The sequence below is a fragment of the Vanacampus margaritifer genome, chromosome 16, assembly GCF_051991255.1.
Source record: "Vanacampus margaritifer isolate UIUO_Vmar chromosome 16, RoL_Vmar_1.0, whole genome shotgun sequence".
In the NCBI taxonomy this organism is placed as follows: domain Eukaryota; kingdom Metazoa; phylum Chordata; class Actinopteri; order Syngnathiformes; family Syngnathidae; genus Vanacampus; species Vanacampus margaritifer.
The window spans coordinates 12975034-12999091 of record NC_135447.1 but is presented as its reverse complement, the minus strand read 5'-3'; the positions used below and the strand labels follow the sequence as shown (position 1 = coordinate 12999091).

The 24058-nt window shown below is 40.8% G+C and overlaps 4 protein-coding genes across 10 annotated transcripts in view; 2 read left to right on the top strand and 2 right to left on the bottom strand.

Annotated features, from left to right (window-relative positions):
* pof1b (POF1B actin binding protein) overlaps nucleotides 1-1713 on the bottom strand; it is a 24383-nt gene extending 22670 nt beyond the window's left edge. For both annotated transcript variants that reach the window (XM_077546530.1, XM_077546531.1), the window contains exons 1-2: nucleotides 1643-1713; nucleotides 100-201 (exon numbers count right to left, since the gene is read on the bottom strand). In XM_077546530.1, the coding sequence (XP_077402656.1) occupies nucleotides 100-201; nucleotides 1643-1651 (111 nt within the window). In that variant the 5' untranslated portion in view covers nucleotides 1652-1713. The remainder of the gene's footprint in view (nucleotides 1-99; nucleotides 202-1642) is intronic.
* LOC144036155 (putative monooxygenase p33MONOX) overlaps nucleotides 1-6809 on the top strand; it is a 7379-nt gene extending 570 nt beyond the window's left edge. Inside the window, exons 2-9 of one of the 2 annotated variants that reach the window (XM_077546543.1) lie at nucleotides 29-211; nucleotides 320-381; nucleotides 525-691; nucleotides 1394-1508; nucleotides 1995-2122; nucleotides 3521-3624; nucleotides 3705-3877; nucleotides 4628-6809. In XM_077546543.1, the coding sequence (XP_077402669.1) occupies nucleotides 357-381; nucleotides 525-691; nucleotides 1394-1508; nucleotides 1995-2122; nucleotides 3521-3624; nucleotides 3705-3877; nucleotides 4628-4848 (933 nt within the window). In that variant the 5' untranslated portion in view covers nucleotides 29-211; nucleotides 320-356 and the 3' untranslated portion in view covers nucleotides 4849-6809. The remainder of the gene's footprint in view (nucleotides 1-28; nucleotides 212-319; nucleotides 382-524; nucleotides 692-1393; nucleotides 1509-1994; nucleotides 2123-3520; nucleotides 3625-3704; nucleotides 3878-4627) is intronic. The other variant, XM_077546544.1, reaches the window with a different exon arrangement.
* On the bottom strand, nucleotides 6684-12796 carry LOC144036148 (rho GTPase-activating protein 24-like). 3 transcript variants are annotated; one of them, XM_077546528.1, is made up of 11 exons: nucleotides 12037-12796; nucleotides 11237-11367; nucleotides 10780-10893; nucleotides 9942-10158; nucleotides 9728-9860; nucleotides 9575-9648; nucleotides 9234-9355; nucleotides 8944-9160; nucleotides 8071-8351; nucleotides 7267-7861; nucleotides 6684-7100 (listed from the first exon to the last, which is right to left on the bottom strand). In XM_077546528.1, the coding sequence occupies exons 2-11, from the start codon at nucleotides 11286-11288 to the stop codon at nucleotides 6839-6841; spliced, it is 2067 nt and encodes a 688-aa protein (XP_077402654.1). In that variant the 5' UTR covers nucleotides 11289-11367; nucleotides 12037-12796; the 3' UTR covers nucleotides 6684-6838. The 3 variants fall into 3 exon arrangements, with proteins under 3 accessions (XP_077402654.1, XP_077402653.1, XP_077402655.1); XM_077546527.1 differs by having other exon boundaries at nucleotides 11237-12796; XM_077546529.1 differs by having other exon boundaries at nucleotides 9951-10158; nucleotides 11237-12794.
* Nucleotides 8218-24058, top strand: LOC144036150 (dual specificity protein kinase CLK4-like). 3 transcript variants are annotated; one of them, XM_077546536.1, is made up of 14 exons: nucleotides 8218-8366; nucleotides 17067-17216; nucleotides 19735-19820; nucleotides 19904-19995; nucleotides 20455-20578; nucleotides 20653-20719; nucleotides 20860-20973; nucleotides 21884-22050; nucleotides 22284-22378; nucleotides 22451-22580; nucleotides 22809-22891; nucleotides 23055-23134; nucleotides 23246-23336; nucleotides 23408-24058. In XM_077546536.1, exons 3-14 carry the CDS (start codon nucleotides 19784-19786, stop codon nucleotides 23558-23560), a joined length of 1233 nt encoding a protein of 410 aa, XP_077402662.1. In that variant the 5' UTR covers nucleotides 8218-8366; nucleotides 17067-17216; nucleotides 19735-19783; the 3' UTR covers nucleotides 23561-24058. The 3 variants fall into 3 exon arrangements, with proteins under 3 accessions (XP_077402662.1, XP_077402660.1, XP_077402661.1); XM_077546534.1 differs by having other exon boundaries at nucleotides 22260-22378; XM_077546535.1 differs by lacking the exons at nucleotides 8218-8366; nucleotides 17067-17216 and adding an exon at nucleotides 18836-19426 and having other exon boundaries at nucleotides 22260-22378.

Below are 24058 nucleotides of genomic sequence, written 5' to 3'. Positions count from 1 at the left end.
GTTGACATTGGATCGCCTGTTTGTGCAGTTCTTTTTCTGGCCTGGCTGGCTTCCTTTTTCATGATGCACAACCAGAGGATTTGTGTCCATCTGACTGACCTGATGTAACATCAGCCTCTCCATCAGCCCGGTCCACAGCACATAAACACAGCCGGGTGTGATGAGCCCAACCACTGCCTGCTTCTGCTCTCTCCTGCCACTCTAATCACAGGTTAAATTGCTGTTTTAGTACTCCTCACTAGTCGTGTATTGACCGTAAATTCCCACAATAATGTGGGGTTCAGTGTCAATATCATTCTTGCATTTCCTGTTCCCACAGGTGCTGATTAATCTTTGCTCTTAATAGTACAGAAACCATGTCTGGTTCAGGTGACTTACCAGGTGAGTTGGATACAATAAATAATAATGATAATACATTCTATTTGTAATGCACTTTACATTTCAAGCGAAATCTCAAAGTGCTAAATCTGGTGTTTAAGTTAATGAACAAAGGGCATGAAATGACAACGTTATTGCCTCGGCAGCTCTCGAAGGTTCCGGGATGAAGCTCCCCATCGGCATGACCCGACGGGCACTCAGCTACGACGACAACATGGAGGCGCCCATGTCCACGCCCCCGCACGACATCAACATCACCAATTTTTGGAGGCGCCCTGTTGTTCCCGAGAGGAAGTTCAGCCACCTGGCTGAGGTGGGACACTAAAACCTGAAACACTCCAATCCCTTCTACTTTATAAGATTTTAGAGTTTGAAGGATTGCTAGGATAGGATAAAGTTTCTTAAGATAGAGAATTAACATAAGTGTGCATAGAGCTCTGGAGTGTGAGGCCCGTAAAACAGTATAATTGCACACAAAAAATAAGTTATATTATAAAATCTTTAAGAAGCGTTACCATTCACTGAAACATCATTTTAAAATGTAAGAATGGTATTGACTTTACCAGCAATAATTACTACTACACTTTTTGATATTAACACACTATAAATGTAATGTTGGCAAAGTAGCCTGCACAGCTAGTTGTCGCTGTATCGCGAGAAGGAAAACAATGGTCAGTTTCACTTCACGCATGAGCTGCTGTTGTTCCTTTTGTAATTTTATTTAGATAAAATTGCAACTTTATTTACATAATTGCATAATTTTCACACCGTTTTTAGACTTAATATCACATTACTGCTATTTTTTCATTTTAATGAACTTTATTCACATAAAATTACCACTTTATTTACATAACTAATCACTGCCTTCTCATGCTACTGCTACGTTATTTTTGGACAATTTAACACATTGGAAAGTTGGGGAAACTAAAAACTAATCTTTGATCCCCTTGAAATCTGCTGCATTTAAAGCTGTTTTTATTATTGTAATAATTTGGTGAATGTGTATCGCCACCAGGAGGACGAAGGTGTTGCAGTGCGTCAGTCTAACGTGTTCGATAGCGCCCCCGCCAGGTCCACAAGTGTGGTGAAGACCAAGGCTTCCTCCCTCATCCTTAACTCTCTCATCACCAGTACGGCAACCACATCACACTTAAAAATATGTTTGCACTTAAAGTAGCACTAAGGAACTTTTCAACCTTAATAAAATATTTTCATAACTCTTCTGATGAAACATCGGCTTAAATCTAGTTGAATGTTATGTTACCTTTGCCATGGTCTGAGGGGGTTCTGTATCATTTTTACTGGCACTAAGCAACTTTGAAGAGGGTGGCAGGAACACTGCCACACAAAAAAATACAAATGTGATGACTGCTTTATGGCATACATCAAAAGCTACCCCAGATGAAAGGACAGTCAAGGTTCAACATTGGTCCGGATTTCACTCGCTGGAGTCAGCTAAAAAAACGATGCAATGCGCTTGTCCTCATAGGAAATGCAGTCTTCCTTCAGACATAACAATACCGCTTTTGTCCATATATAAGGTGAACTGAAAGTTCCTTAGTGTTGCTTTAAATATGAAGTATTTTACATCCAATTTTTTAATCTGTTTCCCACAGAGCAAACTCATGATAGCATGTACAAGTTTGAGCAGAAAGCGGGGCTCACCGACACCAGTTACACTCCACACAAAGGCCTCACAGCAGAGGAGACGAGACACCACCATCGCATGCCAGAATCCTTCCAGGTAACACACACACACACACCTACACAATAAAATCACCACCATGATTATATATGGAATTTGTTACACAGACTACAAACTCATAAAATCTTTATTTGCCAGGGCTTAAAGTACTACGGCGTAAGAGCCACTAGCCAATCAGAGGCAGAGTAGGGCTAGTGTTGAAACACAAATCCAGCAAAGTAAACAGTTTACATTGTGGGGAATATTTGACACGTCTGGCAAAAACACCGCCAATGCAGAGAGAAGGCCAACTTGAAAATAAACCTTTCCATACCAAGTAATATTTGGAGCGCAATGCCAAGGGACACTTTTATTTTGAAGTTTTTCCCAAGAGCGACGCAACGGATGACTTGACTCGTCTTGTGGAATGTGTGTCTGCCGTTCTTATTGCCGGCATAAACTAGCAACTAAATATTGAGTTGAGGGTGCCAACAATTTTGTCCAGCCCATTTTTTGCATTCTGTGTACATTTTTATCAATTTTGGCTTTTTTTCTTCAGCTTTGCGTTTTCCCAATACACATCAAAGACAAACACGGTGACACCTAAAACATTTGTAATTGCAAGAATTTCTGGGAGAAATTGTGCATTTTCTGGAAAAATTCCAGGGGTGGCAATAATTTCGTCCATGACTGTAAGTACTTGTATAAACAGAAGTTAACCAGTCAGATATAAATATACATAAAACGGTAAAATACTCTTTAAGCTCTCCTTATTTCATTACGTTTTTATGTCATTATTTCTTTTTCACGTTATTTTACATTTACACTTTTGTATTGTAATATTGACATTTTTTTCGTGTAATATTATGACATTGTTTTTGTTATACTACCTTTTTTTTGTAATACTGTATTCCAACTTTTTAATAATAATATTTCCACTTTTGTAGTATTGCAAGTTGTAACTATATTCTTGTTATATTACAACTTTTAACTGTGAGGGTACAACTTTATTTTTGTAATATCCTAACATTATCTTTACACAATAATTTTTATTTTTGTTCTCCTAGAATTCAAACATAGTAGGCCTATTATTATTTACAACTTTATTATCTTAAATAACATTACAACTTTGTCTTGTTAATAGTGCTGATTATTTTTGTAGCATTTTTGTTGCTATATTAGAGCTGTTTTCTTTTAATATTACATCTTGTTTTTGTTTTTTTATACTACAACAATATTCCCATAATATTAAAAAAAAATCTTGGAATATTACAACCTAATTCTTATACAGGCTCTCGTAAAATTCCGACTGTGTTTACTTGTAATTTAAATGTCAGAATTTCTTGTCGTAGGAGCACTAATACTTTTTGTGTTATATGAGTAATTGTATTCTGTAGTAGTAGGACCTTCTTGTGTTTAAAGTAACATTATTTTTATGACATTTTCGTTGTGATGTAGAAAATGCAGATCCAGAGCATGGAGGCCCGGGAGGAGCGCCAAAACTCGTCTGCCCAGTCGACGCCATCCACCACACCGCACACCTCCCCAAAACAGCAGCGCAGGTAGGCCAAAAAAAAAAACCAACATCCCGGGCTAATCTATAACCAGCCCTGCCTCACATTTGTTGTTTTGTTTTGTTTAGAAGCTGGTTCAGCAGCACCAGTTCGGACGTCAGCGTGAGCTCCTCCAACAGCAGCGGGGATCTGGTAGGTGGCGACGGAGGAGGAGGCGTGCTGGAGCGCTGGGGCGTATTTGGGCCACGGCCGCCCGTGCACAAGTCCACCTCCGATCTGGGCACCGATCCCTCAACGCCAGGTAAACACGGCTGTGTAAACAAAGTGTCGAGTGTGTCTAAAGTGTGTTTATACAAAGACATCTGCTGTAAATTAGGTGCTATTCGTCCCAATAAAGGTAATTTTAGCCACTTACAGTAGTAGAATATCAATTAAACTCCAGTGTTAATCTCAGTTTTACAGATGCCACATCCACTCCATAATACTGTGTTGTTGTAAAGGCGTCTTATTGCCTCATGAATAACCACAGAGCTGCCGTTAGACTTGGTGAAGCAGCATGTGGCTCGTTCAGCAAGGTTTCAAGTCGCCGTGTAAACAACCATATCTTTACGAATAACTGGAGTGACGGGGCTCACGTGCAAAGCAAAATTAAAATGCAAACAAAAGCGGGGGTTTGGGTTAATGAGTGAAAGGACGACCTTCAGACCGGTGGCCGTTCTGGATGGCTGCGTATAAAAAGCAAACGGATGCGGATCAATTTCACGCCGAGCTCCAAGCAGTTGGAGGAGTGAGACTCGGCGTGCTGGGAAGACGTTGAAGCCTTTTGTCGCTACATGACTTTGGGTAGGTGACTTAAGAGTACGCCTTTATTTATCTATTGTTTTAAAGCAGGCTGCTCCATGCCATCAGATCTGTCAGTCTTTTTCTTGAGACTAGGTGAAGCAGCAAGTTTCAAGTAACACTTGTATGTTTGTGAATGTGAGGTGCCTGAAGGGTTTCACACAAGTGAGTTTACTCTCTCTTTGCTTTTTTTTTTTTTTCTATTCCCCAGCAGGCTTTGCTCTGCAGGCGTACCGCGGCGTCCACAAGCCCAGCGCCGCAGAAGTCATGAAGTCACAGGCGGCCGCCCGGTTGGCCGATGGCCCTGACGCCCAGAAGGCGGCTGCCCCACCCAAGATGGAGATCCCAACGGTGGACGGGCGGCGGCAGGGCGCTCGCCCACATAAGCTCAAGCCGCGCGACATGAACATCTTGACGCCCTCCGGCTTCTAGACGTCAGAACCCGTCCTGTTACCCAATTGGCTACGACGAGGTCACACGGTTCCCCCTTAACGTTCGGGCCGCTAACTTCCGTCTCAAAATGGCAGCTCTCATGTACGGTGGAATTTATCATTAAGAACGCAATCTGTGATTGTTTTTTGCGGCATTTTAAAGTTGCTGACAAGCACAGAGGAGTTTACCACTGTGTAATAAAACCAAAATACAGTAAAACTGCTCTTCGTGAACAGAGTGGCGTTGGCAGAGCGATACTGTCACCAGTCAGACTATGGCGGTTCTAGTCCATAATCATATCTAATCGTATCATAATTGGCATTAGGAAATGAGCTACCGTCACTTTAATCTGTGTAGCCGTATAATCTGAACGGAATATAACATCCCTAGGCAATTCCAACATATAAAAACAAACTTTGATTATACAGTATGTGATGCAGTGATGGACAAAATAAAAGTCCGGTAATATTTGTTGCATTACTTAATTTAATTCATTAAGTTAACATTTTTATAACCTAAAATTGGTTACATTGTAGTTTTTATTTTTTGTATTTCATTTATCTGAATAAACAATCGGTTTATTGTAAAGAATACAAATAAATGAAGATGAGAATGTATATACATTATGATTTTTAACATTTAAGTGCTAGGCTAATTAATTAAATTCAATGATAAATAATACAATAAAATTAGGCACGATTTCTGTCCATTATCGAAATATTTAGCATTTCTTTTAATTTCAACATTTCTTTTTTGTAACCTCATCCTGCCCCTGTGCACTGGAGGTTTGCCTAGCTCTGATATAGCGAAGTATATGCAACTGAAACTATTAACCTCAGCAAATTGTCACCTGTGAAAGAGTGACCCTTAGTATTATTGCCATGATCCTTTCAAATTACTGAAGAAGCCCGTCCTTAAATTGCACTTTATACTAACCATAGTCTTGTGCTTAATGATTCCATAAAATGTTCATGAAGTATACGGAAGTAACAAAAAGGTGGTCTCAGGAAAATGGTTGACACGCTCTCGCTGAAATATTCCGCTTTTCTACTTTTTTCTTGCCTGTTTATTATTTTAGTGTAGTGAATACATGATTGAAGTCTGTTTACTGTTTTTGACGTCGTTCAAAATGCCTAAAAGCAACACGTAGCTATTGTTAAAATGGTTGTCCTATGCGAAGATTGTATTTTTCCCCACCTTTAGTTGCACTTTTTCGTTGTTTTGTTATTGCACTTTTATTTTGATGAAGTGGACTAAGTGGTGTTGCTGTTACTTTGCTGAGGTGTTACCTTCTCTTCAAAAGAAAAAAATAACACACGCTGTGAATATTAGAGGACTTCTTGTCTGTGTCTAAGTGTGGCCAAGTTCTCCAAGGGCCCAACTGAAAAAATAAATAAAACACTCCTTGGAAATTTAGAAGAAATGAAAACACAGACACATCTAACGCATCCGTTTGATTCGTTTTTAGAAATGCACGGCAGGCCCAAAGAAAATGTTCTTGCAGGCTGTATATGTTGTGACCCATGTGACGTATGTTGATCCAACCGTCTAAATGGACTGATGTATGTCTCAAAATGTGTCTCTTTTATTTGTTGTGATTTATAGTTTCTGCACATGGTTATTTCTGACTGCATTAGAGAATAAATGTCACATTCTCATTACCCCAAAAACGTGTTTTGCCTTTCCTGTGAAAATATGCTGGTGAGGTAGGATTTGGTCATTGAAAATGAAGTGTACAGGGAAGGATATTGTGCTTTAGGTGTTGGTCCGTTCATGAAGTGCAAGAAATGATGTCGTTAAAGTCAACAAAAAGCACAGATAAAAGGGACTAAAGCTTGTATTTTTGTCCTTTATTGTAAAAGTTCACTCATGCAAATGAACGCAGACTTGCTGTGTGTTGTTTGGCATATAAAAGATGTAATTTGGAGAACCGCGATTAAATGTAAATCCATCAACCCGAATGATTCATTCTTCATCTTTCCTTCCATCCTCACAGGCTTAATACGCGCTCCCTCTTTCCTCCTCTATCATCATCCTCATCCCGCCGTTCCTGTGTTCTGATCTTTCCGTACGTCCGGAAAACCAGCTCCATGTCCGCCTGCAGTGTGAAGTTCCGGCGGTCGGCAGCAGCCCTGGCGCGCTCCACTTGACGGATCCTGATCTCGGCAGCGCTCTGGCTGCGCCTCTGCCGCTCGAGGCGGTCTCGCAGCGCTGCCACCTGCCGCTCTAGGGTGTCGTTGCCGCGCTCCAACCTGTGGCGAGAGTCCAAGAAGGTTCTGGTGAATATGAACATTTGTTATGTTGATCAGTTTGGATGGGTTTGCTGTTAACACCAAGCGACTGGTAACATTTGGTTCACTTTGGTTTTTCGGAAGTTGTGCATATCAAACGGAACAAGAGACTTGTATTTCTGTTTACCTGTGTATCCTGGCCTGGTATTCTGTCCTCTGCTGGGCCATCTGCTGTCGAATTTCGGCCAGGAGCGACTCAGCATCATCAGGCTGTGACTGAAGTTCGGGGGGTGAAGGTTCTGCAGGACCAGACGGCAGGAACACTTCTGAGCTCCCGGTGCTGAGGGGGCTCAGAATCGAGCCGGAAGTCGGGGTGTTCAAATTGTGTCTTCCGTTAAAGTCACTTTCTGTATCACCATCAAGGTGTTTGTCATCTTCTGCTGCTTGACTTGAGGGAGATCTCATTGGTGTCACGTCAGGACTAACCCGACCCACAGGATCCTTGTCCAGAGGTAAAACCTCACAGGAGGACCATGATGAGGAGTCGTCCACTGTCTGCCACGCCTCCTCTGTTTCTTCACCAGAGTTTCCCTCATCGTTGGGGTTGACATGTTCACCGGCGACGTCCTCCAAGGTCTGACCGGAAGGCGCCATGTTGAGGTTGTCATAATCGGATGGGCTGCTGTCTTCCTGCTCCTCACTGCTGCCTCCACTGGCCACTTCGGGGCCCTCACCTTCTGCCACTGCAATCTGAGTGGCACTGGAACTGCACAGGTCTCCGCCTGCCAGTGGTGAGTAGTAAAGTACAAATACTTGGTTACAAAATTTAAGTAGATTTTCAATTCACTTGAGTATGATTTCTCTGATGATTTTTTACTTTCACTCCCTACATTTGAAAATGAATCGATACTTGTTGAATCAGTACTTCATCTTTTCCCAAAGTATTTTTTTAATCCATATTTCTACTCAAGAGAGAGATTACTTTTCCCACCTCTGTCGCCAGCTTCTCCAAGACTGGTCCAGACTTCCATCCAGCCCATGTGTCCAGATCTAGGCTCCGCACAGCTGCGGACATTTGCGGAGGGTGATCCAAAACTAGCTAGGTGCTGGTGTTGATCTCTTGTTCTCTCCTCGTGGTGATTCTGGAGGGGCTGACTTGAGGAGGGTAGCGGGAAGAAGCAATTTTCCGGATGCGACGAAGTGTAGCGATGGCCCAGGAATCGCTTGTGGTCTGAGGTTACCTCTGACATTGCTGCAGCTGAGGGCATAGAGCTGCAAAAACAACAGGTATCTGTACTTTCTACTCTTGTCATAATGTATGTGTTACTTTTTTCAACCACTGCGGATGATGACACGACGTAAACAAAGAGGGGTAAAATACTAAACCGCAGTCACTCTCTTGGTTGATTGAGATCTTGGTGACTTGGTGACAGTTTAACATGTATTTTTTTACAGTTAGGATCTGGACTGGAAAAAAACTTAAATCAGTGCTTTGGCTTTCATAAGAGTCTTTTTCCACGAAGGAATAAATGTACTACCTAACTTTGCCACCTAGTAGGCAACTCAGGTTGGTTCTCAGCATTGAATCGAACATAGCTTAGCTAGTTGCTAATGTAAGAAGCCACGATTATAAAAAAGTTGAAAAGTCTGCAATGAATAATTAGGTATTAGAACTTTGTTCAGTGCATTCAATAAACAAAGTCTTTTGCTTAGTTTCTGAAGTTGCAATGTTCCTGAGGGCTCTATTCCTAAATCCACTGGGTTTTAGTAAAAGTACATTTTCCACCTCTAGATTAAAGGGTTTTCTGGGAGGATTAAGCGACAGTTGGTAGAGTGGATTCACAGTCAGAAATCCAGAAGGTACCTGGTACTCTGTCCCGGCTCTCGGCATCGCTCCGCAATAAGCGGCAGCGACATCTGGCGAAGGCAGGGGGGCTGGTGCAGATGCGGTCGCCTGAGAGCACCCGGCGATGCGTGAAACTCTCTGGCTGCATGTGCAGTAACTGGTACCGAGACTCTAGAAAAAAGGGACTGGTGTTCCCTGATGAGCTCCAACATCAGCACCTGGACTAGTGCTGCACCTGGAACACAATCCTTCAAAGGTCTTTCTGATGTTAAAACCTAACCACGCGAACCTTGTGAGTCGGTATCTACCTCCCATGATGCTTTCTGGGTCCTCCGCTTTAGCTCTGAGAATGTTTGGTCCAAAGACTGTAGCCAAGTTCTGACAGCTCATCTTGTTCCCATTTGAGTGACTCTGGACCTCGTTGAGAAACCTGTGCAAAGACAAAGCAAGGATTCAGTACAGTGGCACCTTGACTTTGAGTATTACGAGTTATGAAACGTTTTCTAAGCATGGGTCTAAGAAAGTGAATGCCAAGAAAAAGAAGATGGTTATGTTCATTGAATGAAATCTTGTGCCACCCTGAAGCAGAAGGATTCATAGATTGTATCTAGTAGATGCTAGTATTGGGTATTTATGCGGTGGATCTTACTGGCATATAAACTTGAGAAGGTTGAAATTGGCCACTGGTAGCTCCTGAAGAAGATTCCGCAACTCCCCCAAGCCCTGTGAAAAAACGAAGAGCGTTTGTAGTGTTTTACTTTCCACATAATATACTATTTCCTCACTCTTCTTCATATCATACCTGCGTGCGGTCACTTGAAAGCTTTTGGCCACTGAGCAGGAAGTCCTGATAATGGCTGAAAGGAACCAAAGGCTCTGGCAGCTGTCGTAAGTAGAGCTTTAGCAGTGATGCCACTGTGTGGACATCTGTGTTACTGCAAACAGATCAAGCTTGCTTTAAAATTCCTCATTGAATTGACGGACTGGATTTCAAACATAAAAAGTTGCAGGCTTACTGTCCGGACCTGTCGAAGGAGGGCCTTTCCCCGGCGTCAAACGCCTCTTGAAGCTCCTTCACCAAGCTGGCCCGTCCTGGTTGGCGAAACAAGCCTACCTCCTGGAGGCCCCGTTCCCGTATGTAGGCCACGCATTGTTCCACCACGAGGGGAACCGAGCGTACGCCGTAACGACGCTCGTACAGCACCGTCTCCTCTAGACGCTGACCGAAAACACCTAAGCAGGAGTCACGAATAAATTGTGTCGGTGTGGTAGAGATAGTAAGATACATAACAGGAGACACCTGACTTTTGTCATTCAGTGCCATTGACAGCTATAATCGTCAAAGATCCTTTTTAAACTGGGCTGGCTGTGAATGAGTTTAGCTGTTTTACTCTTTCACTCTGCAATTTCCCGCATGACTCTTGAAAGAACAACAGAGGCATCGTTCTTTAGAAATCTGTGCAAATGTGGTGGACACACAGCCAATTCTTGGGACTGTTTCATGCTTTATCTTAAACACGGTCCCATTAAGAAATACACATATTTATGGTATGGCAAAATAACAGTTTTTTTTAAAGGTATGTAACAAAAAAAAATCGGCCATGTGAAGGTTAATATCTCGGGAAATGCATGCGCCGGGTCACTCCATAAGTACCACTGGTACCACTGCACAGCTTTAGTGAGTGGGTGGTGTTGTCCCATAGAGAGACGGATCCGAATTTACTGATCTTTGGCAGGACTGGCCGGCCCCATGTTTTGAGGCCAATAAAAGTTGCTTAGCAATGTGACTGTGAAGCCCATTCAGTACAAGTTCTAGAATAAAAACAAGCATATCAAAAGGCTCATTTTGTTTACCTGTGAAGGGGATCCAGACGCCCTTGTTGAGGCTTTTCAGCCACTCGTCCCCCTGGCCGGCGCTGTTGGACAGGAAGAAATACGAGCCCGGGCTGGCCAACACGTCTCTGTTCCCTGCACACACCAATCCAGACATTCTTTTTATGGTTTTGGCTGTAAAGGGTCCCATCCCAAGTGTTTAGCAAATCAAGATTATGTGTTATCTTTTTCTCAAGACAAGCCAAAATCAGCGGCAGAGCAGAAGCTACTTAATGAGCTAAAGAGGAAATTAGATTATGTCAATGCAAGATAAAATCACAGGAGGTCGAGGCTCCAACCATCTCAATTATTGTCAAAACAGTATTCATTGATATACAATAGCTACTTGAGAGAACTTTCAAAACCCTGAGTCATTATTTGACCTCAAGGACACACATAATCTGGAGGGATTAATATATTGTTTGTGTGTGTGAGTCACCTTTGAGGCCTGCTCTGTCATGTTTCCAGGACTTGAAGCAGCTGAGTCCCATGCTGCAGCACTCCCGCTCTCTCTCGCTTGCCGGTTGCCGCGGTAACAGTGATTTATAGATGCTCAAATGCAAAGTTGATCTGATTTTAAAATAAAGTTGTTATCGTGTGCCACCTCTGGCTGTACGCACTCCTCATCTTTAGTGGAACTTTCATCCCAGATGAACAAATTCCAATCTGGGCTGTTATCATTTTTTTGATCAATTGTGTAGCTCCTTGTGTGTTTTGCTCCATTTGCATTGGTGGTCCGGGGGAAAATGTAGTGTGTTTCACACAGACTTTTCTACACCACCTCAATGCCACCTGTGATTGACTGTTTTGTGACCGTTCATCTGAGCTACAGCTGAACAGGAAAAAACAAGCAGACACTGGAGGATTGTATGGTCTTGGAAACGAGCCCAAGGAGATAACAGGAAATTCGAGAAGATACTAAACCTTAAATCTAAGCTCCTTAAGGCCAGGTGTTTAACCTTGAACCCCCGTTTCCATGTTCTCCAAGAGATGATCCTGGTAGTTCTAGAACCGTAGGATGTATGACTGTGATGTGAGAGTGTTCGGTTTTGGGGTTTTAAGATCTTGCTGCAGAATTTCAGGGTAGCCGGGGGGTAACTAGCAGAGACAGATATTTGGATGCAGGATGATATTCTGCTGTGGAAATCGTCAAGTTTAGCATGGAAAGTAGAGCGCCCGAGGGCAGGTTAGGTGGTATAGAAAGACATGGATGAATTTAAGTTTTAGAAGAGATCAAACCTCCAGTTTTGTTTCCTTGTGGATGCTTAAACTTTTCCATGTTCTTCTAGAGATGATCCTGGTAATTCTAGAATCTTGCAAAATGTTACTGTGGTCTTCTAGCCTAAAATACTTTTACAGGGTCTGACAGTAGCTGATGACTCAGTCTCCAGTCTTGGTTCCTTGTAGATGTTTCACCTTTTAAGGAGACGTTTCCACGTTCTTCTGCAGGATTGAAGGCTGAGTGTTGAGGGATGTTCGTAGAGGTAGGAATCCCCAAGTTGAGAATGGAAAATTTTAAGTGCCGGTCTTTTTTGGTGGCTGGACCTCACAAGCCAACTTCTCCTTGTCCTAAAAACGGAATCTTTTAAAAGAAACCAGCATCTTCCATCTGTGGTATCCTCCTCAAACTAGCGTTTTCATTCTTGGTTGTGCTGATTCCTCCTTGTGTAACCTTCTCTCCTTCAGTGTGTGGCTGCTCCAGTTAAAGGGTAAATCCCACAGTAGACGAAACCCCTTTTGGACTGCTCTGGGGGGACTTTGTAAGCCCATCTCTTGTTTGTCTGTCTTTTGGGTACTTCAAGCGGACGAAACCACAAAAGCGGCATTATTCCGTCCGTCTTGGAAGTTGTCACACATTTTTCTCTCTTGTACCCTCGTAAAAAAACAAGATTCTAAAGGAACCCCCTTTCAACATTCCCTCAGTTTAACTGAATGTCCTGTTCCGTCCTAGAACATCTGGCGGTCTTTTTCCCTCTCGCCTCCATCCCGTCCCCCCTTTTTCCCTCCTTCCTTGTCCGGCTTGTCCCTCTCTTTGTCCAGCTTGTCCTTCTACTATCCTCCCTCTCTCGCTCTCTCTCTCCATTTCCCAGCACAACGCGTGGCCCTGTGTCGCCCCCTCCCCATTTACCTCATCAATAACGTGGTGCTGCGTGTATGTGTGCCAGTGCATTAGGAAAATTGGTTCTCTGCGACGCAGCGCTCTTTTACTCCAGTAATCACAGCAGAGAGAGAAGGATGTAGAGAGAGAGATGATCTGGCTCTGATTCTGCTGCTGAGATATGGTCTGCAGCACTACACACACACACACACACACACACACACACACAAACACACTGTCACAATGATTCACATTAAAGCGAAAGAGACTGGTTGTCCCTGTCAACTTTTGAACTCACTGTAAAAAGCTCTCTCTCGGCTTCAGCTCGATATATTTTATTCCTTCTGACTTATTGCCCTGATGTTCTATCTGCCAGCAGTACCAAAATGTGTGGCTACTCTGATAATTGGCAACCTGATAAAAACTCCCCGGAGACCTATTTTGGATCTTTTTATTGGAAATGCTGGCATTGAAGACCCTTTCAACCATTTATTTTCTATCGGCCTAACCCAGTTGACTTTGGGTGAGAGGTGCACCCTGGACTGGTTGCCTATCAATTGCATTTAAGAACTCGAACACTGAGGAACACTGCAAGATGCAATTTAATGTACCCCATAGAGTGAATTACTGCACCCCAATGTAGCTGTTACCTTTGTTCTCACGAATATAGCCCAACATGCTAACAAAAAGCAGCAAACTCAAACAACAAAAGTACCCTGCATTTTATGAGACAAAAAGTAATAATTATTTATCTTTTGTGTGTTTCAACTAAAGAATAAAAAAAAAAATCTAATAGTAACACTTTTCTGAAATCTGAAAATTAGACATCTACGACTAGAACAAAAGAACAGTGGCTCTTGACAGGATCCCTGGGGAACACAACAAGATGGATTACCAGTTTCAAAAAAATGCAATATTTACTTTCAATTGCTATGGGTACAAAAGCAGAATGAACATGTGACAACACACTGGACGAGGACGTTAAAGGCAGCTCCCGAGGATCGGTGTTTAGCTTCGGAGCAGGCCAATTGATATTAACAGCCGACTATATATCTGCCTGATCGATAGTGTCCCGGACTTCTAATCCCGGCCGAGAGCTTTAACAGCTGTCCGTGGATACGAGCGGCACTGACTACTTCCATGACGACGACATAACTCTGTGTTCGCCTGAGTAACAAGCTTTTCAATGAATGAAATATTGAAGCACCTCCTCTCACTAATTGAATTAATGAATGATGCACGAGAAAAACGTGCCGCAAATATTGTTTTTACTACTACTTACTTATCTACTTTTACCTTGTTTTACCTGCTTCAAATAAAATGTATTATTGTTATTATTATTTTTACTTAGAGATTCGATGATGGAAGACGGATCATTTTTATCATTTTTGAAATATGTTTTAAATATTAAAAAATATATATTTTATTTTTCTGCAATTTAGTTTTGCTTCTGCCTAAAAAATGTTTTTTAACAAATTGAACCTCTTGTTAAGAGCTCACTTTAGATGAAAAACACTACTACTACTTCTAACTACTTATTCTTTTGAAAAATACAAGACCTCATGACAATCTAGTTTATATTGAGAAATTACCACTGTATTTAGATATTATTTATAGTGTTGGCAAATATTGTAAAATATGTTGTCATTTACCGATCCAACTGTTGACGAATTATCCTAAAAGGTATCAATCACCGTGTGGCATTACTATGGTGAAATACAAGGCCGTATCACAATGCTATTGCTATCGTTAGTGAGATATTTGTTAAATCATGACAATATTGTGATACAATTTATATAGTCAGTAAAATATTTTGAAAATCTATGACTGGCTCACAGTACCATAAATGTTGTTGTGAAATATATCCCTGTATCATTAAACTATTGATATTGTTGGAAAAATAACGTAAAAGGCAAGACCGTATTGCAATATGATTTCGCTACATATTTTAGATACTATAAAAAATACTGCATTTATATTTTTTAAACTTACTGTAGAGGAACTTGCATGCTTGCATTGTCATTTTTATTCACAATTTTATTAACATGATATTTGACTCAATTCACGTCATTAAGGTGAGATTTCATGTGCCAACGTGTTCCCTCGGCTCAGCCCGTTATGCAACCATCATAATTACCCTATCTAATAACAAACGGTTCCCTCCCACCACCGGTGGGTCACCGCAAGAACGTGCGGCAGCTGCTGCAAATTGTTCCGCTGTCTGGCCAGTGTTGGGATTGCGTGCAGCCAATGGTGTTGTTATGTTAATTTTAGCCTGACTTTTAGATGAGGTGCTGTTGCTTTGCCCGCTTGGCGCTAAAACTAAAGATAGGTGTTGACTTGCATCAATTAAGAAACAGGGACATTGCTAAGTTGTTTGTTTTGTGGCGATGCACTGATAAGTAGCTAGCCACATAGTTGATATTTAACAAATTGTTGCAAACATGTCAATGATTTTTTTTTGCCCCCCAATTATGAGTGGTTTTAGAACAGAATGTTGCATATATTGGAATTATTTTTTTAGTGGTATATTATGTGACCATGTATTTCCTAAAACAAGACAAATGCATTTAAGAAAAGCTATTGTTCGCATATATTTGATATTTTGAAAATGTGGATCTTGAAATAAGTCCCGAGGAACACCACCTCACCACAACTTGTCTCCTTTTATTATTTACTGTAATTCTGACTTTACTACTGTGTTAGCGTAGGTTAAGCAATGGATTATGCCTCCATGTGATTTGCATAAACATTCCGGTTACGTCACCACCGTAGGAACTGAACTCACTCATAAACCAAACCCTGTAATTTGTGCTTGCACTTTAGCTTTAGCATGGTTAGCATAACACTGAACTTGTGCAGTGTGTGTGGGGGAATTTCAAGCCAACCCTTTACAGCTTTAGCTTGACTGTGTAGCCACTACAACAACAGATGAAAGAAAACAAAAAAATGCCTCTAGAAATGAGCCCTGAGGACCACCACCTGTCATAATTGTCTTTTTAAGTACTGTACAGGCATTCCAACTTTTCTTTTCTTTTTCAAAATTTGGGTTATGTCATATAAAAAGAGGATTAGGGCCAGTGATAAGAGAGAGAAAAGTTTGGCAGGATTCTCACTTTATTCTCAGAATACTTTATTCTCAGAATATTAACTTTAGTTTAAGTGAAAACAGAGAGATTAAAGGCAGAATTCTAACTTTAAAGTGGGAATTCTCACATTAAAGTCCAAATTCTGTGATTAAAGTCAGAATCCTGCCAAACTTTTTTTTTCTCTCTTCACTGGCCCTAATCCTCTTCTGTAATGTCACCACTTTTGATAGAAACATCAAAACAATCCATTGCAGCTTTAATTTGATGTACTGTAACAGTGATTTTTATTTCAAAACCACAACTCTAGAAAGAAACCCTGTGGAACGGCGGCGCTTGAAAAACAATATTTACTAAATCCGGTTTCTCCATACAGTCACTCTCTAAAAATAATTGCCTAATATATATATATATTTTTTGCTTTAATCATCTCATCATGATGCAAAAGGTTAAAATTTTTGTGTTTCCTGAAAAATCTGAAAAAAATGACTTCAGTGATTATTTTAAGGTGTCGTCATTAAACATAAAAAAAAACAAAGAACTTCAAAACTTTTTTTATACATAAGCTACAGTATGTTTGCTTCAAATGTTAACTTGTGAAGATACCAGAAAGTTAACAAACACATTTTTCCACTGTAGTGGAAAATGTACAGTATGTACTGATAGCATGACACGTTAAATTTGTACGAATGTGATTCTGGATTATTTTTTTTGTTTGTCGTTAAATGAATGCCACATATTGACATTTTAGGTGTCCAACAACACCACGCGAGCCGTAACGCATCGTGAAATGCAGTGTACCTTTACATCACAAAACCATTATCTGCTAGTAAAATTAGAAAGGCAATGTTTTTTTTTGAAAGAGGAGCTCGTGCTGGGTCACCATCAGGGTCTGAGGCAGCGGTGTTTCCGCCCCGTCACCCACCACCCGCCACCTTACGACCCGTGTCTCGTTTCACTGCAGCTGGCTGTGACTTTTAACACCACTGAGATGTTTCGAGGGAATGTCCAACGTCTTGCTTTTTGGAAGAACATCATGTTTTATTGCACTGGTCACGCCAATTCCGTACCCCCTTTTTTGGCAGGCCGCGTGGCATTCGGCAATCACGTTCCACCTTGTGGGAGGGAGAGGAGTGGAGTCAAAACAAAGCTGCCGGAGAGCACGAAGAGCAACCAGCCAGCAGAGAACAGCACACAAAACAGAGCAGCTTTTATTCAACATTTGTTGTATTAAGGTGAGGACATTTTTATTTATTTTTATTTTTGGTGTAATGAAAAGCAAAAAACTAATTTTGTAATTTGAATTCTTAGCCTATTCTTGGTGGAAATTTTCGCTGAACAAAGTAGGAGATAGTAATATATGATAGCTTTTATTGACAATTTGTTGAATTTGTTTTAATGGGACTAAATCTGGGATGTATCCATAGTTACAATTAGCAAATATTAGATTATAATTCCGAACATATGAAATAGAACAGATTTTTATTTTTTTATGAATGTTCTGGAACATTTGGTAAAATTAATTCTAAAATATTGTTTTATACATTTAAATATGAACTAAAAATAGGTCAAATTCTAAATGCAATATTGTTAGATTTTTTTAAAAATGTATCCTGTAAATTTGGAATACCATCTCGAAGGTCAGCCGTCAAAATCATTCGCCTGCATTGGTTGAAAACACTGAGAAGTTATAAATTCTAAGACAATCCCTCTCTAAGACCAAGACTTGACTCAAAAGGTTCTGCCTAATAACACTAAAAACTTAAATATTATAATAAAAGGACTAAAGAAAAAAAAAGTAAGAATGTACATTTTTCCATCTTCACAGCTGTGGTTAACATTCTCTGTATATATATCTCAAAATTATTTGAAGAATTACAGGGTGCCTATAACTGACGCCTGAGGTACGTGTTACAGTTCAGAATTTACTGAAGAAAAGTGTGACGCTCGCTCCACTCGACAGCACCCTGGCAGCAGCCTTTGAGACTTTCAGGCTCTTAAGTGAGTGACAACAATCCTGCGTGTTGACAAGCGTTAAGAGTCTTCTTCGTCGCTGATTTACAGTCTGGCACTGCAGCCACTGACACCGTATGTGCTCTGTTGATTTCGGAATCACATTATTGGCGTCAAACATAAAGCCGATAAACTTCTCATCAAAATTACACCTGGAAATTAATTGCTTAAATAGCCTACATTTTTAAATATGTAAAATATATTTTTAATAATCATACATAGTTAACAATTCATAGAATTTTATATATAGTTTTTCCCATTTATCTTCTCTACCCAGTCCGAATTTGGACGTGATGTGGACACGAGGGAACGAAAAGATGAGTAAGACGTCACATCGAGGTGCATGAGAGGCCCGCTGCTTGCCAATGGCATCTCTGCTATTTGTGGAAGTGGGTTTATTGAGGGGGTGGCGGGATGTAACCTTGGCCTTGACCCACATGAGTAAAACCGTATGCTTGCGGAGAGACACCCACCATGTTGTCAAGATGGCATCAACACAACTTAAAGGTCATTTAGGAATTCTTTAACGGTGGCTAAAAGCAACAGGAAACAGATGACAGCCAATCAAAATTAGGAATTATTTGTGCCAAGCTCAAAGGCACAATGTCTTGTTTTGATCGCCTTTTTTTAAAAACTCCATTATGGGAAAAAATGACTGACCTTATTTGTTTAGTGATTTATCACATTTTTCAAGAAAGAGCCCATTTGATTTTGGTGCAAAATTGCCAAATGATAAAAATGCAAAATAATTTTGTCTCATTGGTCGAATGATCCTAAACTAGAAAGTAGCCTGTTAGTTAACAGAGAAACACAAATATGGTGTGTCAAGACTTTTTTCATTTTTATTATCATGATTATTTTCTCTTAATTTTTTTTGCGACCTATAAACGTGTGTCCTCCACGAAGACAACGTAGCCTACTAGCTAACTAATGGATGGACAAATTGATTAAAACAATTTCTTATCTTTATTTATTTTTTTTTTTTTCAATTGATTCTTCATGGATGTATTCTCCTGTCGCAGCATCAAAAATGGTACAGTCCGTGAATGACTATATGCTAACTAGCAATCTGAATTACCGGTAGGTCCCGCCATGATTTTTTTTTCTTCAGTTTTATTAAAAGAAAGTACATTTGGCTTTTCCATTAGGTTCCTGATAGAATTAAGAAATATAAGGTAGATATTTATTACATTATTTTTATATATATTTTTGGTGCTGATTTTGGACTATTGGTTAGTTTATGAAGCTAGCACAAGTGTCCAACATGTGTAATCCTATAGTTTTTTATTGCATGTTCTTTGCTACTGTTGCCATGTCCCATGACCTAATTTCCCCAAAGGGACTATCACAGTTTCACGTTATCTTCTCAGCACTGCGGGAAGCCGAAGGTCGTTGGTGTCCGGGAATGTGTGGAAGCCTCATAGTGACACAAGTGAGAAAGAGGGGGGAAAAAACAGGGCTCCTTCGCTATGTATAGCTTTGAAAACAGAGATGCTGGAATCGGTGTTTGAAGGGGCCGTTGACACCTTTGGCCAGGCAGCGAGCTCAGAATGCCGGGCAGATTCACGGCGTGCGTTACAAGCTGCAACATCCCGCGTGTGCTGTTTCCAACATTGGACATGGACAAGAGTACACACGTGTTTTAATGACATGGCTGGGACATGTTCTTGTCAAAATACTGTGAAGTGATACGGTTCAATATCTTAAAAAGCTTGTTCTTTGTTTTTCTCACCCATCCAGGTATCAAGTCTTGCTGAAGCGGGCGACTCGACTCTGAAGTATCAGCACCATGGGCAAGAAAGACCAGGATTTTGGTTCTTGGCTGGGTATTTCTACATTAATCTTGTCAAAGTCATGAATTTTGAGTACCGATATTGCTAATTGCTCCATGATTCGTCTTCTCTGGTAGACAACAATGAGGCCAAAAGAGACTCGGTCCAAGTTGAGATGAAGAACAGTGGAAGTGACAACCAACACAGCTCGACAGAGACTCACAACTCTGTATGTAATATTATTTTATAAGAAACATTCAGTGGTACCTTTGACAACTTTTTAGGCCGTGCTTATGAAAATCCAGGATGAACCACGATATATCCGGGGTTTCCTGTACAAGCAATTAAAAAGTCACTTTTTTATTATATGTCCGCTGTAAGTTATCCTTTACAGCTTTAGCTTGACTGTGTAGCCACTACAACAACAGATAAAAACAAAAAACAATGCCTCTAGAAATGAGCCCTGAGGACCACCACCTGTCATAATTGTCTTTTTTAAGTATACTGTACAGGCATTCCAACTTATTTATTTTTTTTCAAAATTTGGGTTATGTCATATGAAAAGAGGATTAGGGGCAGTGATAAGAGAGAGAAAAGATTGGCAGGATTCTCACTTTATTCTCAGAATTATTTTGTTGTCAATCATGTTGTAGTAACCATATAGCACTCTCGCGCTTCTTCACCCCAGCTGGAGTCCACTCACCTTAGTGATGACTACAAGGTTCAGAGGAGTCAAGATGGCGGGAGTGGCAACTACGATGAAGAGGAGGGTCACCTGGTCTACCGCGTCGGCCTCGTGATTAAGGAACGGTGTACGTTTCTGTTCTTTCTGTCTCACATTCCCTCAAAGTCGGTCAATAAATGAACGTCTACCTGTCTTTTTCAGATGAGGTGCTGTCCACACTGGGAGTGGGGGCCTTTGCAAAGGTGGTGGAGTGTATTGACCGAGACAAGTAAGCTACATTTTGATCTGAAAATTTTGTTGTGTCAGTGCTAAAAATGTGCCTTAGTTCAAAATTAGTAAAAAAAAAAATTAAAAAAAAGGGGGGTTGTTTGTCATCCATTAGCAGCAATGTGTGCACATTTGTTTCAGAGGCACGCACGTGGCAGTGAAGATTGTACGAAACATCAAAAGCTTCCATCGGGCAGCCAAGTGTGAGATCGCCGTCTTGGAGGAGATCAACACATTGGACGACGACGGTAAATTGTGAGTTGACTGAATTTCCTCTCGTGAAACATGAAAGTACTCCAAAGTACAGTTCAGTTGTATTTTAACATTTTGTATTTAATCTTTAAGAATGGTTTGATTTTAAACATTCATTTAGGTCATGCAATACCTTTTATTTGAATCATTATTTTAGTTTTCTTTTAATTTTCTTAAGCACAGTGTTAATGTTCCAAATATGCATAATGTTTCAGTGGCTTACATGAATATTATCATCATCTTAAAATAATAGCCTAAGTCATATTTTGACAACAACAAAAATTGCCTTAAATATCTCATCAGGATGTTGGCCACCTCCACTTAAATCAGCTACATTCTGAGTTAAATAGATCACTCATTTATACAATTTTTCCTTTTCTTATAAAATTATTATTAAGTATCATCAGTATTCGGTTGCGTGTTTTTGTTTACTGAAAAAAAAAATACTTAAGGCCATTATTGTAGGAAAGTGATGATATTTTTTTAGCTAAAAATCTCAGTCTTGTTTTTGAGGAACACTTGATTGTACCTAAGAAGCATAAAAAAACATGGCTCTAGAAATGAGCTCTGAGGAATACCACAACTTTAGAAACAAATTGAAACGCTACACTTAGTGAATCCAGGGATCAGATTGTCAATATGCTAATCACTTAAAATTAGTCCAACAGACAACATGGCCACCACCGTTTAGCTAGCTAGGCTGCTGGTACATTTGTTTCAATGGTAAGTTGTGAACCAACCAAAAAATGACATTTTTGGCAGTGTACAAATAAAATACTCACTTCTGGGAAGTGACTTCCCTATACAGCATTTGGATGTTAGTTTTGAAGTTACTTGGAGAGCAAAATATTTTTAGGTGGTGCATGGTGTAAAAACTATATCCAACAGGAATTTTTCTTTGTCTTCTTCCCAGTGCATGTGTACGGATGTTGGACTGGTTTGAGCACCAAAGCCACATGTGTCTGGTCTTCGAGCTCCTGGGACTCAGTACCTACGAGGTCCTCCGGCAAAACCAGTTCCTGCCGTTCAGCGTGGAGCAAATTCGACATATGGCTTTCCAGATCTTCCGAGCCGTCAGCTGTGAGTGTTGAACTAGCAAAAGACTAACGTAGCAGTGTGTTGAACCTGGTTGCTGGTCTATGCATCCATCAAAAGTCAATGCAGAAAAGGCAGGGGGGGGGGGGGATGTTTGATTTCTCATGAGATGGATAGGCGGGCACTCTAGGGACACAATTATTTGTAGATAGATTAGTAAAAACTAAATTTCCCCTAATACATCCCCTTTTCAGGCATTTTCTTTTGTGATTTCCCAGTCCTGCATCGCAATAAGCTGACCCACACTGATCTGAAACCGGAAAACATCCTGTTTGTCTGCTCTGACTATGACATGGAGTACAACCCCCGAAAGGTAAAAGCCTCCCCACAGTTGCCCTTAAAACTCCAAAATATAACCTGAATTGGAAGTGTTTGTTTGTGTTAGAAACTCGACGAGAGGAAGATGAAGAATTTGGATGTAAAGGTGGTGGACTTTGGCACCGCTATTTTCGACCATGAGCATCACGAATCCCTGGTGTCCACGCGCCACTATCGAGCTCCGGAAATCATACTCGGTAATGAACACAAACAGCTGGTTGGGGCCACCCCCTCCCCCCCAAAAAAAATGTAAAAGTTTTTTTATGAATAGCACTCTAAAATATTTTACTTCATAAACAATGTATTGTAAAAAAAAAAAAAAATGCAATTAAATAAAATTGCATTATGATTTCATGCTTTATTTCAATAGATATTGCTCTGCTCCTTTTTCTAATATTGCTCATAATTTAAACATGTGTGGTCAGACCTAGGCTGGAATCAGTCTTGTGACGTTTGGAGTTTGGCCTGCGTTCTCCTGGAGTACTACCTCGGACAGACGCTATTTCCGGTATAAGCACACACACTACAGCGGGTTCCAAATGGTTCACATTGAACTAGTTTTCTGGGCGGAGTGAGAATATGTGGCACTAACAAGGTCCTCGCAGTTAATGCTCTACTTGCTAACTCCACAAAATATCCAAAGAGCTGGTTCTTCATGTATGTTGCTCCAGACTCATGACAGCAAAGAACATCTAGCCATGATGGAGAAAATTCTGGGGCCCATCCCGCCGCACATGCTGAAACAAACCAGGTACCGGTCTAAACAAAGCACCTCAACATGGTTCCTTGGCAGCAAGTTGTCACAACATGGCAAAAGTTCTAAACTGGTGAATCTGCGACTGCTGTGCTGTATTGTGTTTAGAAAGCAACACTACGTCCTCAACGGCCGACTGGACTGGGATGAGCACAGCTCTTCGGGCAAATACGTACGGAAACACTGCAAGCCTCTCAAGGTGTGCTGGACACAGGAAAGCACGACAGGAAGTCAGACAGGAAGTGATGTAGTCTTGGTGTGTTTTGGCAGAGCTTGCTGAGACGCAGCGAGGACGAGCGGCAGCTGTTGGACCTTCTGGCCTGTATGTTGGAGTACGACGTGGGCCGACGCATCACCCTGGAGGAGGCGCTTTGGCACCCGTTTTTCGAACCGGCCAGAATGGAGAAGCTAAGGCGAAGCTAACATACACACACATGCTGTAATACAGTACAGTGAACAAACGCTATTTGGTTGAGGGACCAAGGCCAGCTACAAATAGCAAAAAATTGTTAATGATGGATATATATATATATATATATAATTTATTTGTATTTTTTTAATAGGCCAAACAATACAATTTGATGTAAACACTATAGACGTCTGGGCACCATTAAAACAAAAATAAATATGTTGTAGGGCACTGATAGGTGTGTTTCTGAGCACATAGTGTTTGTTACCTCCTACAAAAAAAATGTTGTCAGTAGTAGGCAAGTTTGCAAATGCCGATTTGTAAACTCAACAAGGGTTGACTGTATATAGAAATACATTCTACCTCAACCTGCTGCGTTTTGGGTTTCTTGATTGTTGAACTGAATTTTGTCACAATGGCAAGCATTCCTGTTAGCAAATGACAATAGCATGCTTTTCTGTTCATTCTTGTTGGCGAATAAATATGTGCCATTTTGGTCGGTTTTATCACAA

Bases quoted from the DNA above. Each gene is read 5' to 3' on its own strand.
- LOC144036148 (XM_077546527.1), bottom strand. From the start codon at position 11,288: ATGGGACTCAGCTGCTTCAAGTCCTGGAAACATGACAGAGCAGGCCTC. The intron at 9,649-9,727 runs GTATGATATGAA...GTTTTTTCACAG, and splicing joins TTTCAAGTGACCGCACGCAG to GGCTTGGGGGAGTTGCGGAA. The intron at 7,862-8,070 runs GTGGGAAAAGTA...CACCACTGGCAG, and splicing joins TGGAGAAGCTGGCGACAGAG to GCGGAGACCTGTGCAGTTCC.
- LOC144036150 (XM_077546534.1), top strand. From the start codon at position 19,784: ATGGGCAAGAAAGACCAGGATTTTGGTTCTTGGCTGG. The intron at 20,720-20,859 runs GTAAGCTACATT...CATTTGTTTCAG, and splicing joins GAGTGTATTGACCGAGACAA to AGGCACGCACGTGGCAGTGA. The intron at 22,051-22,259 runs GTGAGTGTTGAA...TCCCCTTTTCAG, and splicing joins GATCTTCCGAGCCGTCAGCT to GCATTTTCTTTTGTGATTTC.